A 13,753-nucleotide genomic window follows, 5' to 3' on the forward strand; every position below is an offset into this window, starting at 1 on the left:
TCTCCAGCTAGTTTTATGTAATCTTTAACATCCTCATCGTCATTATAGACAAGGTTCCTCTGTGTAGTCTCCTGCTAGAACTTGCTATGCAGACCAGGCTGGCTTTGAACTCGATTCCCACCTTTAATCCCAGCACTCAGGAGGCAGAGGCAGGCGGATCTCTGAGTTATATGTACTCTTAAGTACAGAAGAGCTCATAGTCGGGTGCATGTGATAAGCAGAGTGTTGAGCATCTCCTCTGATAGCATCAGTTTTCCTCAGGGACCGGGAAGTGGGATCTGCAGTGTGAATGGTAACACCTGCTTTTGCCTTTTCTCTTTATTTTTTTATTTTTTATTTTCCCCTTCCCTACTTGCTTAGGCCCAAAGTGCACTGTAGCTGTCATTAGACATGCATATGAGGACATCAGATCTCATTATGGATGGTTGTGAGCCACCATTTAGTCCCAGGATTTGAATTCATGACCTCTGGAAGAGCAGTCGGTGTTCTTAACTGCTGAGCCATCTCTCCAGCCCTGCCTTTTCTCTTTAAACTCTGTGTGTGTTTGTGTGTGTGTGTTTGCACACGCACGCGTGCAAGCACCATAGTTTTCATAGGGTCAGAGGACAACTTGCAGTAGTTGATTCTCCTTCTGCCATGTGAGTTCTGAGCATTGAACTCAGGTCTTCAGGCTTGGCAGCAAGCACCTGTTCCTACTGAGCCATCTTCCCAGCCCAGGTGTCATTTTTTTTTTTTCTTCAACTTCAACTATAGCCACACTTGTAAAGCAAATCTAACCAGTTTTCTAAAAAGGCAACTTTATTGGAGTACAGTTTACATGCCAAATTATACAACCACAATTGTATGTTACCTTATCAGCTCCAACTCCAACTCCAAAAATTTACTTATTTATAGGTTTGCATTTCTTGGCTATTTCTTATAAGTGTATGGTTTTGTGTTTGGCTTCCATAATAGTTTATATGAGAAAAGTCTCCCATAGGCTCATATGTGGACACTTGGTCCCCAGTTGGTAGTGTGTCTGTGAATGTTTAGGAGGTGCATTGCTGGAGGAAGTCTGTCACTGGGGGTGAGGGGGTGGTCTTTGAGAGGTATAGTCTCATCCTCCTCCTGCCTGGCTCGTTTTCCTTCTGTGTATAAATGGAAGTGTGATCAGGCAGCTTCTAGCTCTGCTGCCGTCATGAATACCTCTGGCACTGTAAGCCAGAACGGACTCTTTTTTTTCCACAAATTACTTGGGTCATATTGTTCTGTCACAGCAAGAGAAAGGGACTAATGCAGCCTCTTGTGCTTAGCATGTTTTTAAGGTTCATTCAGGCTATAGCACGAACTATCCTGCCGTGGGTGGGGTTTCTGTTGCTGCGATGAAACACCATGACTGAAAAGCAAACTGGGGAGAAAGGAGTTTATTTGGCTTACAGTTCCACACTAGTGTTCATCATTGAAGGACAGCAGCACAGGAACTCAGACAGGGCATGATCTTGGAGGCAGGAGCTGATGCAGAGGCCATGGAAGAGTACTGCTTACTGGGTTGCTCCCGTGGCTTGCTCAGCCTGCTTTCTTATAGAACCCAGGACCACCAGCCCAGGGATGGCACTGTCTACAGTGGGCTGGGCCCTTACCCATCAATCACTAATTAATAAAATACCTTATAGCCAGATCCTTTTTTTTTTTTTTTTTTTTTTTTTTTTAGTATTTTATTTATGTACACTGTAGCTGTCTTCAGACACACCAGAAGAGGGCATCAGACTCCGTTATAGATGGTTGTAAGCCACCATGTGGTTGCTGGGAATTGAACTCTGGACCTCTGGAAGAACAGTCAGTGCTCTTAACCACTGAGCCATTTTACCAGCCCCCCTTATAGCCAGATCTTATGGGAGCATTTTCTCAACTCCTCTCTGATGACTCTAACTTATATAAGGCTGACACAAAACCAGCCAGTTTACAGCCCTCATCCCTTTTTATTGCTGCTGAATGTATACTTTTTTGTAATCATTTCTTTTGGCTGACAGACTTTTGGTTGTTCTCACTTTTTGGCATTATGGATAATAATGCTGTAAACACATATATGGGGTCAGTAATCAGAAACCACAGAGGAGCAGCAGAGACCTACAGGGTGAAGATTTAGTGAGGGATCTCATTAGTGGTCATGGCATTATGTTGATAACAAGGGAGATGGGAAGGGATTGCAGGGTGAGACCTTGTGGAAGGTGGCAGGTTGTGAATGGAAGAGCACGCCAGGATAGAGAGGCAGTGGAGATGGTGTCGGGGGTCTATGCAGTGCATGCACCCAGTGCCCAGCCCCTGCCTCAGAGTACGGGGCTGAGGTCTTCCAGTGTCAGGGCCCCAGTGCCTCTGCCTCATAGAATATGGGGATTTCATCTTCTGGGTCTACAGTTTTACGATGAGAAAGCTGTGACAGTGAGACCTGGCTTAGGAAGGATCTTCCTCTCTGAGGAACAACAGGTCCTAAGCAACCTTCCCGTGAGCTGGATGCCTTCAGGAGAGTGTTGATTCAATCTCAATCTACCCCCTCCTCCTCCTCTTCTTTTTTTTCCATTGTTTGTTTCCAAGATTTTTTTTTTCCATTGTTTGTTTCCAAGATAGGGTTCTGCCTGACTGGCCTCAAACTTACAGATCCACCTGCTTCTGTCTCTCAAGTGCTTGGATTAAAGGGTTACACCATATTCCTGGAGGGTTTTAATTTCTTATAATTTGTGTGCAAGGATAGATTTTTAAGATGATGTGGTGAGAAAGAAATCCATTGGCTTCAGAATTGAAGAGGTCTGATTTTTACAGAGACATGGTGTGTAGTAAAAGCATAGAGTTTGAGAACCTGTGACTTTAATCTTGGCTTCTTGCTGTTTGGTGTACTGCTCTGATTCCCAGACTTCTGAGTCCATAAAACAAAGGTGGAGTATATATTTTGTAGGGATTAAGTGAGAGGAGTGTAGGAAAGTACCTTTAAATTGAAAGCATTCCAGCCAGTTAGGCCTTTAAGTAAATTGACAAGCTCTGCAGGGTTTGGACTGTTACCCTTACATTTCTTATGTAGATTTGCACAGTTTTATTTGATTCATTTTGCTGACCTTCCTTGCTGATAGTCTAAATAGGACCTCAGCTGTCTGAAAGAGATAATTTGAGTACCAACACATTAAAATATATACTCTTGAGAGAATGTTACTGGAGAACTTTTCAGGAGAGAAGCACTGTAAAGATCCTTAGGGTGTCTTTGTGATTGGCAGATTTTAATATGCTGGATCCCCTGTGGCTGTGTGAGGAAGGCCACTCGCTCTGTGTTGAATGGTATGGAAGGTAGGCCTTTGGCCTTGGCTGCTGGACTCTGGAGACATGATTCACCCATTGGGAGCATGGTAGCCTGTGTCCTCTTTTCTGAATTGGCTTCTTTGCTTTCCAGGGGCCTAGAGATCCCAGGCCTTCTAGGTGGAGCATCCAGGCAGGAGATTTCAATGACTAACTTGTAGCTCTGCTCACATAGGGCTAGTTTTAGCCCCAGCTTCCAGACTTTGAGCCTTTCATGACAGAGTCTTGCTGTGCTTATAAGGACTGTCAGACTCATAGGAGATGGGATTGATCTATCTGACAGTATTACTTAAAAGTTTTTCCTCCTTGTGTGCACTTGTGTGCCTGGTTCCCTCCAAGGCCAGAAGAGGGTGTCAAATCCCCTGGAACTGGAGTTACAGATGGATGTGAGCTGCCACATGGGTTCTGGGAATTGAACTGAGGTCTTCTGGAAAAGAAGGCAGTGCTTTTAACTGCTGAGTCATTTATCCCAGCCCCAACAGAAAATGTTCAGATTTGCTACCCTATAGCCAGCTCATGTTACATACTTTATGAAATTTTATGAGGGTTTTTTTTTTTTTTAATTCTTTGAATCAGGACATAATTGCTATTTGTATAAAGTAGCTTGACACGTGGGTGGGTGCAATACCTCCTCTAAGAGTCCCCTGAGAAGGGGTGAAGGAGGATGCAGAATAAATCAGTGGCTCTGTGGTGATCGTGGAGCCCCTGTGCCTGGTGGGAAAGCCTCTCCAGGTTGTTGACGTTGGCCTTCTGAAGAGTGGGGTCTGTTTGCAGCTTTGGAAATGGTCTGAAGGCTCTGCCCTGCTTTGTTCACCATGCTCTACCTGTAGGTGCTCCTGCTCCTCACACGTACTTCCGCACTTCTGCACTTCCATCTGTGGCCCCTCCCATCCTAGAGCATGCTGGAGCCTTATCTAGCTGAATTGTACATTTGCATGATTAGAGGCTTCAGACTCCTGCAGACTTAATCACAGGTGAGGAACAGAACCAGATTAAACCAGCAGCTGGCAGGGTAGAGTAGGGGCCCTTCCTAGTCAAAGGACCTCAGTGGTAGCCAGTTGGGGAGTGCATGATAATATTCGCTGCTTTGTTCTTTCAGTGCCAAGCTCAGAAACCTGAACTTCAGCTGGCTAATCTAAAGAATTTCTATAGATGGTGTGTTGCCTTTTAATTACCTGCCAAGAAGTAAACCCAGCAACTATGAGACCTGAAGACCATCACATCTATAGACCTGTATCCATTTGTGTCCTTTGTGATAGGGTGGTCTGGTTGATAGGAGCCAGCATAGGCAGAACTATTTCTGTAAAATAACAGATTTACCATAGTAAGGGTTGTGAAGGATAGGTTAGTTGGAAGCTGACTGCAGTGTGACAGTCACCCATTCTTAAAGCTGTAAAGGAAGACCACAGCTGGCTCATCTGGCCAGCTTTTCCTCAGGGTCTCTCTTGCACTGGCTATCAGATGATAGCAGAGACATCTCCGCTGTCTCACCCACACCTCTGGCTGCTGAGACTAGCAATTGGCTAGATCTCAGAGGAGGCCATCACCCAGAATTCCTGCCTGTGGCCTTTCCTTTTACCGTGGGGCTGCTGCACTCCATTGTTTTTACACTAGCCTTGGAAGACAAGTGTCACTTGTCCCTCATCCTGCTGCTGGTGGGATGAAGAGTAGGATTGTTCTATCTATGACAGAAGTACTGAAAACGTATGGACATGTTATAAAATCTCCACAGCTTTAATGCCATTCTCCTTCTAAATCAATTTTTCAATTCAGAAATTTCTTAAAAGAGGGAAAGGGGCAACCCTGAAGGCCATTTCCCCTTCCTACCCAGGTGGAAAGGAGACCACACCCTTGGCAGGATCTGATGGGCAACAGTTGGCACATTTCAGATGGCATCTGGTGTTTTGGGAAGAATCAGTTCCTCCACATGACCAGCGAGTGGTGGGTTCTAGTCCTTTTCCCTGTATGCCGTGGTGGTGCCTTGCAGCCACCCTGTCGGTGCTGAGGACACTGAGAAACAGGAAGGGCAGAATTCATGTCCTGCATCTTTATCAGCTCACTTCTCTCTCAGTCTTTCTTTCTCTGTCAGCTTCTGCCTGCTGCCCCCCCTTCATCCCCCCGCCCCCTCCCCATTTTTCCCTAGATACTTTTCCAAGACGTCTACCTAACATAGTTACCTTGGCCAGATTTGGCTTCAAAACACATTGCATGTCGCCTAATGTCTTAGTTCCTTAATCATTGAAATCTGACGACATTAAGGAAGAGTAAAAAGAACAAGCCTCTTAATCCCTTGTGGAGCCCAGAGAGCTCTGCTTTCTGTTGTGGGATGAGTTCTCTAGAAAGACCTCTCCTCACGGGGCGGTGGTGGAGCAAGCCTTTAATCCCAGCACTTGGGAGGCAGAGGCAGGTGGATTTCTGAGTTTGAGACCAGCCTGGTCTACAGAGTGAGTTCCAGGACAGCCAGGGCTACACAGAGAAACCCTGTCTCAGGAAAAAAAAAAAAAAAAAAAAAAAAACAAAAACAAAAAACTCTCCTTACCTCCTCACTGATCGAGTGCTGTAGACTGAAGAGGAAATTCCATGTTGCAGGATAGCCCTGGCTTTAAGCTAATGGACTGAGCAACTGACATCATCAGTTTTTGTTTCAGCTTCTTTATGATTCTCGGCACATTAGAGGGTCTTAAATATATGACTTGGTGGGTTTTACATTCTTTTCATTTTTACTTTTTAATTATTTTTTTTTATTATTTATGTGTGAATGAATGAATGCATGCATATATGTGCACTGTGATTTGCAGGTGGTTGTGAGCCTGGTATAGATGCTGGAAACTGAACATAAGCTCCCCAGAAGAGGCAGGTCTTCTTAGCTGCTGGACCACCTCTCTAGTCCGAGATTTACTTTCTTGGAGCTGGATTTATATAATGGTGAAAAGGAGAAGGGAATAAGATCATGGTCTTGTCAGAAGCCTGTACCTTAGTGAAATAAAAATTGTCGAGGCAAAATATACTCATTGTAATTTCAAACCTTTGAAGCTTGCCAGAGTCTTTTTCTTGAGATGGTTTCCAGTGCTCTTCTGTCACACAGAGTCTAGATAAGTCCAGATAAGGGTCTGAGGAGCAGGGTTGAGACTGGGAGACACTGTTGTGTGCTGCTTGCATCTCTCAATTGCACCCGATGGGAAAAGACTGAAGAACACTTCCGCCCAACCCTTGGCAGGACTGAAGGTCAGAAGGGTCTAGTTGCCTAATAGCAAGTCTTTCCCAACTCTGCTATTCTGAATATTGGCTAAAGGTGACTGGTGCAGAGGCTAGGATATTATGCCAGATGCTGTACACATCAGGGGCATGATTCACCACGTGCCCGTCACAGTCTGTGCTTCAGCAGGCTTCCTGACCATGCCACCTCACTGCTCTTCGGACGTTACTCTGAGTGGTCAGCATGTGGCCCGAGTGCTGGATAAACTGCTGAAAGTTAAGTGTTATACCAGTCACATGGGTCAGGGCAACTTGGCAAACTGTGTGAACTAGAACCTGAAAGGTCATTTGGTCTCTTAGAATGCCATTTTGTTCATTAACATGGACACTGTCTGAGTCAGTTGTACCACCATCCCATGGGCCAGTGTGGCTTCCACCTTCCTTCCTCCCACACTGTGTAGATTCCTGCTCTGCTCTGCTCTGCTCTGTTTTACAGATTTAGGACTAAAATGTTTGAGAAGAAAACAAGCCCATTTTTACGTTTGAAGCTTTATTTCCTTGTGGAAGATGAACATTAGATGCTGAGGAAGTAGATTAGATCATCTGATTTGAGAGGCTGGCATATTCTTCCGTTTGCAGAATCCTGAGTGTTTTCCGTGGGAGAGCTCTGAAAGCTCTAAAAGGTTGCAGCACTGGGTCCTGTCCCTAGGGCGGTCCCTCCAGCAAGCACAGTGTGTCAGCCATGCTCCTGTGGGAGGACAGTCCCTCCAGCTAGCACAGAGTGTCAGCCATGCTCCTGTGGGAGGACGGTCTCTCCAGCTAGCACAGAGTGTCAGCCATGTTCCTGCGCACACGCCTGTGAAATGGGAGTATGACTTATCTCTGCAGTGCTTACTGACTATAAAGCAGTGTCCTCACCCCATGTCCTGCTAAAGCTATGAAAGCACTTATGTTTGCCCAATACCCACCTCTTGAATATTAGCGTTGCTCAGTAAAAGAAGGTAGCTTGAGTATGACTCAGTTGTGAAGGAAAACCCAGTTGGTCTTTAGATCTGAAGGTACTTTGAAGGGCCAGTTCTCCATGGACAGGTATAGGAAATATCTCACTGAAAAGTGCACTATATGGGTGATTAAAGCAAAGAATAGCTCCAGGAAATACTCTGTGGGGCTGAACCAGCAAAGCTAAATGTGATTTTAATGTTTGAGAGAGGGGATGAGAGGTTGGATGGATGACAGGTGGATGGATGGACAGACAGACAGACAGACAGGTAAAAATGGGAGGGAAAGCCGAGTGTCACAAGGCTGTCTGTCTAAGCTGACAAATTGACTCAGTATTACCACTTGCACCAGTTGGTGGTGTCAGGGTTCTAGCTGCCAGTCTTTTGCTCAAGTAAGCAAGTGCAGATTTAAGTCTCCACAGCAGAATGCTCCCAGACTCCAATAGATGGGATGGTAATTGAATCAGAACACATTCTGAGCTGTCAGCAGTTACACTGGTTGGACAGTTGTTTTGTGCATATCTGTTCCATTCCTGCATTGCTTAAGAGACTCTCTTACTGGGATAGAGTGTTTGGGTTTCTGTGATGGCGACACGTATCTTACATCTTGTTCCTTACGGATTCAGTCATGGTCAACCTACTGTCCTTTGTTGAGCAACTCCAATGTTCAACGCTTGTGTTCTTTCAGGTCACACTGTGGCATTTCATTATAGGCCTTATTTCATTATAGGCCTTGTGGCATGAACGTTGATAGAGATTGGTTTTGTCTTAGTGTGTGATCATTCTGACTTGTGCTTCCACATGTGTGCATGTGTGCATGTGTGCATGTGTGCAGACTCCATCTTCCAGTGCTTAGCTGTTCTTTTGTTTTATAAATTTGATTTTCCATTCTTAAAAAACAATGAAGTAAAGCAAGTCTTCCTTAACAGTTAAAGCTGCTACAGATACTAATGGCTGAGAAACTAATGTAGTCAGGGATTCCCTTCTTCCCGTGGCAGAACAGATAAAGAAGGAAGAAATGTAGAACAGCAGCTAGTTTCAGACAAGGGGAACTCCAGCCAACTTGTTCTAAAAACCAAGTCAGACAGCCCACAGACTCATCCCTTTGCAGTTGAGAGGTGGGCACGCATCTCATGATGGCAGCTTCTGCCTTACTTCTGAAAGCCATCAGCTAGTGGCTCTGTGTGGTGGCTGCAGCAGACCTTTGTTCTCAGGATGCTCAATGCTGTGTTCTGGTGAGACCCTTGTGCTTTTCCTATTGTACAGTTTTGTGCTCAGTTTTACCTACAAAAGCCTCCTCACTGAATGCTGTGCTTAAAATGTAGTGCTGATTTTCCAGTGGCTCCACACTGAGTGAACACTGCAGAGTTGGGGTGTTTCTTGATTCACTTCATGTCTGTCCTTGACAAGATGCTTAACCCAAACCACAAGTTGTCGGGCTTGAAATTCCTCATTGGGAATAGGACTTGTCTGTTATCTACGCTTCATATCTGCATTTATGCTGTCACCTGCTGGGTTTTATAAAACAAAAGAACAGCTAAGCACTGGAAGATGGGGCTCAGTATGGTTAAGCTCAGCTTAACTCTTTAGTGTGATATCCTTTGCCCTCTTTCTTTATCTGTCTGCCTGTCCTTCACCTACCCATCCATCCTCCCAGTATGTATGCTGTGCATCATACAGCTGTACCAGGCATAGATAAAACATACTCAGTCCCTGAAATGTAAATGTAAGAATAAAGGGGCATTCAGCAAGTTAACAGATAAGTCTGACCACGTTGTGAAAGACATACTGGAAAGACCTGGCTGTACCCTGAGCTAGAGGAACCGGAAGAAGGGTCAGCAGAGTTCAGATGACCACACGCCTCCAGTGAGGTGTCTGAGATGGAAAGATGTATACTGAATGTTTCCCCATCCTATCCAGCTCTCAGCATTTGACTTCTCTTCTGAACTTGGGTGCTGGTGCTTTAGGAGAATATATGCTAAGTGATGGCCGTGTGCCATTTGTCTTCAGATACGAGTACCAATTCAATGAGACCATCAGCCCATTGAGAAGAGATGTGGCTGTGTGGCAAGCATGCAAGTGTTCGTATATATAGTTGTCATATTGAAGAATTTGAGGTTTTCTGGATGGGGTATGGTGGTGTACATCTCTAATCTCAGTCAGAGGCAGGTGGATCTCTGTGAGTTCCAGACCAGCCAGGGCTGCAGAGTGAGACACTATCTTCAAAATAAATAAACAAAGTATTTTTTTCCTAAATTTGGGATGAATTTGTCTGTTCATTTTAAATGGCTATAAGTAACATTTTGCCAACTTATATATGTTTGAAACTTTATGGTATAATAAGTATAAAACAAGACAAGTTATTTGTGAAGCATGAAAATAAAACAGATTAGTCATCATGGAGTAATAAAGCCTCCATGATGCACGCTGTTTGTTCTGACCGCTTCTTCTGCAATCACCTGTGCACGTGGCTGTGACGCACCTTTCACTGACATACGTGTTTCCTCTTTCTGCACCAGTGTTAGGTATAGTCACACTTGACAGTTTTTGCAGACATGGTTGTTGAGTCGATGCCAAGGCTTGCATTCCATCAGATCACATCGCTGTTCGCATTTCTCTGCTATTCATTTCCTTCACAGCTCTCTACCACTGAGTCACTCATCCTGAACTGTAGGGAGCTCACAGATTCTAAGTGGTAGTCTTCCGCTGTACGGATTGTAGGCATCTTGTCCCAGTCTCCTTTCTCTTTTATTGTTCAGCTTGCTTTTTATACCCAGCAGTAATGCATAGTAGGCCTTGCATTTCAGTCTAGTCAGTGCTTTTGGTGACGTGTGTTCTGTGTGCAGCCGAGAAGTGTTCTGAAATATGTGGGGCTCTGTCATCAGAATTCATTATCTTGGTTCAGTAGCCCTGTCTATTTTTATATTCTTTAGTTATTTTATAAATTATTTATGGAAAATAATAGGAGGGTAATAAAAGATTCATTTGAAGATATGATAAATGGGGCTGGAGAGATGGTGAGAGCACTGGCTGTTCTTACAGAGGACCTGGGCTCAGTTCTCTGCACCCATGTCGTGGCTCACACTGTCTGTAGCTCTAGTTCCAGTTCCTTATTCTAGTGTATTTGGGCACTAGACACGTACATGATTCACATACATACATGTAACAAACACGTGTACACATAAGAATAAATCTTTAACAAAGAAAATATAATACATGAAACTTTTCCCATATTCTTTTGGTTATGGATAAACACACACACTGGGTGTTTTTTTGTTTTATTTCTTGAGACAAGATATAGCGAGCCATGTAACTCCTGGAACTGGCATTGTAGGCTGGACTGGGCTTGAACTCCAGGGGCTTGTTCTGCCTCTGCTTGCCAAGTGCTACAATTAAAGATGTGTGCCACCGTGCCTGGCCACATATTCTGAATTTTTATTCTGTATTCTTCTTGTTGGGAACACACACATATACATGCATTACTCCTGAGATGGATGCCCCATATTACAGCCAGGTGCTCACGACCTGTTGTGCATGAACTTGGTATGTCCATCTTGAAAGATCGTAGGTTTCAGACCTGTCACTAATAAAATCCAGTTCATCCTTGCTTTATTAAAAAGAGCACTTGGGTATTTTTTGTGAGTTCAGAAGGGAACTCCGAGGAGTCTGTTCCCTTTTCCTACCATGTGGGATCTGCGGATCAGTCTCAGGTCACCCGGCTTGGCAACAGGTGCTGACTCAGCCTCTCAGTTGTTGAGTTTGAGGCCACTCATCTATCCTTATAGAGCACAGCGTGAGTGAGCTTTGCTTGCACATCAGATGCCCTGTGTCAGTGGACAGCTGCTGGCTGCTTCTTCTCTGTGTTTGTGTGTATGTCTACTTTGTCTAAGGATTGTGGAGTGTCTTCCTGCCCAGTTTTCTTCTTAGACAGTAGAGGTGGAGAGTATTGAACTCAGGATTCTGAACTGTGTTCAGTGGAGGATATAAATGCCTCCAGTGGTTTGTTCTATATTGAAGCTGCTGCAGAGCTGATTCTGCAGACCCTGTGGTTGATCCAGGCCTTGAGTCCAACCAAGTGTGGATGTCTTAATGAACAGGAGTCATCTGGAATGGCCACTACTGACCTGAGGGAGTTGGTGCTGGCTTTAGACTTTCTGTTCGGAACATCACTTTATATGTGCGTTGTGAGCAAAAAGAGGAAATTAACCTTGTCTGAGCCAGGTGCATCCTCTTCCTGTTTACTCTGCTCCCGAGAACCCTGCTTTATCTTCAGAGTCTCCGCTAAGCCTCTTTTCCCTACCTTGAGCTGCTGGCTGTTCCAGTGAAGTGTCTCTGTTGAGCACAGGGCACTGCCAGCATCTCAGTTGGGAAGTATCTCTAAGAGCTATGTTTGCCAAGTGTGAGACCATTGTGTGCAGGCATTGCAGGAGTCTGCCAAGCCCAGATGTAGGCTGCCAGTGCAAATGCCACATCGACCTGACATTTACAAGTTTAGAATCTGGAAAAGGACTGGCTGTGGACACCCTTCAGCTATCTCTTTTCCGGTATCAGTAATTGGGCCAACTTGGATTTTCAGACTGAAAAATTCAGTCAGGAAGTAATACTGGATGCATTGAAGCCACCATTACAGCCTCTTCAGGAAAGGATAAATCTGAATGCTGCAGGATAAGCCATAATGATAAAGCTTACAAACTCTAGAATCAAACCTCGATGAGGCTCTTATCAGTCACTTCATGAACTTGAACAAGCTGCTTAACCTTTGTGACCCTGAGCAGGCTTAAACTCTGCTTGTTCTCGGTGAAGCTGCGTGTCATTGCCACCTTTCTCATAGATTTATCAGATGGAGTAAACAAATTTAAAAGCAAATCACTCCCCAAGTCTGATACTTCATGAGTAGAATTTTCAAGAACACACTGTGTTCTCGTGCTTGTGCATAGACTAGCTGCTTGCTTCAGGCACTGCAGGGCCAGTGCACAGGTGCCCGGGACACAGCTTTCCTCGTCTCTGTAGGAAAACTTGGAGCTAGAGCCAGAATTGGTTGGGCATTTGGTATTCATATAGTTGTTCTATAATTCTATATTTTGTTCTGTATTTCTAGAGTCAGAAATTATTTGGGTGTTAAGAGTGAATTTCAGCCCTCACAGCCTTTATCTGCCCTAGAACTTGTCTGTGTCACATTCGAATGCAAAATGCAGACCTATGGCTCTTGCTAGGTTGTTTAGGCTTATTAGGGAGACAGATTTTTTTTGTTTTTGTTTTGTTTTTGGATTGAGTAACAAGGTATGTGGTCTATTATATGATCTGGTACCTAAATAGTAGACTTTTCTGTATTCATATAGAACATTATCTTTGATGTAATGCTTGGTTTCCTTAATTATTTTCAGAGCCATCAGTAAACTGATAAAGTCCCTCCTTCTCCCTTTCTTTTTTTTTTTTTTTTTTTTTCAGGTCTTCCAAGTTGCTTCGGGCGTTCTATGTTCCCTTCCTGTCAGATCAATATACTGTGTATGTGAACTACACCATCCTGAAGCCTCGGAAAGCAAAGCAAAGCCGGAAGAAAAGTGGGGGTTAGCACACCACTGTGGCTCCAGCGGCCAGCCTGTGTTAACTAGGGGTTACACTGAGCTGACCTCTGCCAAGGCATCATGTAACACTGTAATAAAGGTCGTCTGCCAAGAATGCCAAATTTCCGGTGCTCTGAGCTCGTCATGCTTATGTCAAAGTCACACACTTCCTGCTCCTGTGTCTGTGCTACATGTGAGCTTTCTGCAGATAGGCAGAGCCTAACTCCTGGGGAGGTCCACTGTGCCACTTCTTGTTCTTCGTGTAGTTATTCACTAGAGTGGAGAAGAGTGAACATGCTTACAGGAAGAGCTGAGAGTCCTTGATTCGGTGTGTGCTAACCTTCTCCACTCTCTGGCCTGGCATCTGAGAACCACCAAGCCGTCCTTAGGCTACATGGTTTCTCTGTCAAAGCTGTTTGGCAGCTCCTAGCAGGCCTTGTTCAAATCCTAGTGCTGAAAAGAAGCTCAGCCTAGTTGCCAACCGGATATGTCCTTTCACCGCCAGCAAGACTCAGCTTCTAAAGCGTTCACAGGACTAACCCCCTGTCCCGAAGCTCAGGAAAAAGGCGACCACTGAAGAACTGTGACCTAATTATATTATTATATATATGTGATGACTCTAATTTTCCTTTTATTTTCTTTAAAATTGGTCTTAATTATATGGCTTTTTGGGAA

General features: G+C 44.5%; 1 protein-coding gene across 3 annotated transcripts in view; it reads left to right on the forward strand.

Moving 5' to 3' along the window:
• Alg9 (ALG9 alpha-1,2-mannosyltransferase) overlaps positions 1-13,753 on the forward strand; it is a 60,498-nt gene extending 46,745 nt beyond the window's left edge. For 2 of the 3 annotated variants that reach the window (XR_013107559.1, XM_076925157.1), the window contains one exon: positions 12,963-13,753. Coding sequence is in view for 2 of the 3 variants with exons in the window: in XM_076925157.1 (XP_076781272.1) it covers positions 12,963-13,086 (124 nt within the window). In the remaining variant the exon portion in view is untranslated. The remainder of the gene's footprint in view (positions 1-12,962) is intronic. The other variant, XM_076925158.1, reaches the window with a different exon arrangement.

The sequence above is a fragment of the Arvicanthis niloticus genome, chromosome 26, assembly GCF_011762505.2.
Source record: "Arvicanthis niloticus isolate mArvNil1 chromosome 26, mArvNil1.pat.X, whole genome shotgun sequence".
In the NCBI taxonomy this organism is placed as follows: Eukaryota; Metazoa; Chordata; class Mammalia; order Rodentia; family Muridae; genus Arvicanthis; species Arvicanthis niloticus.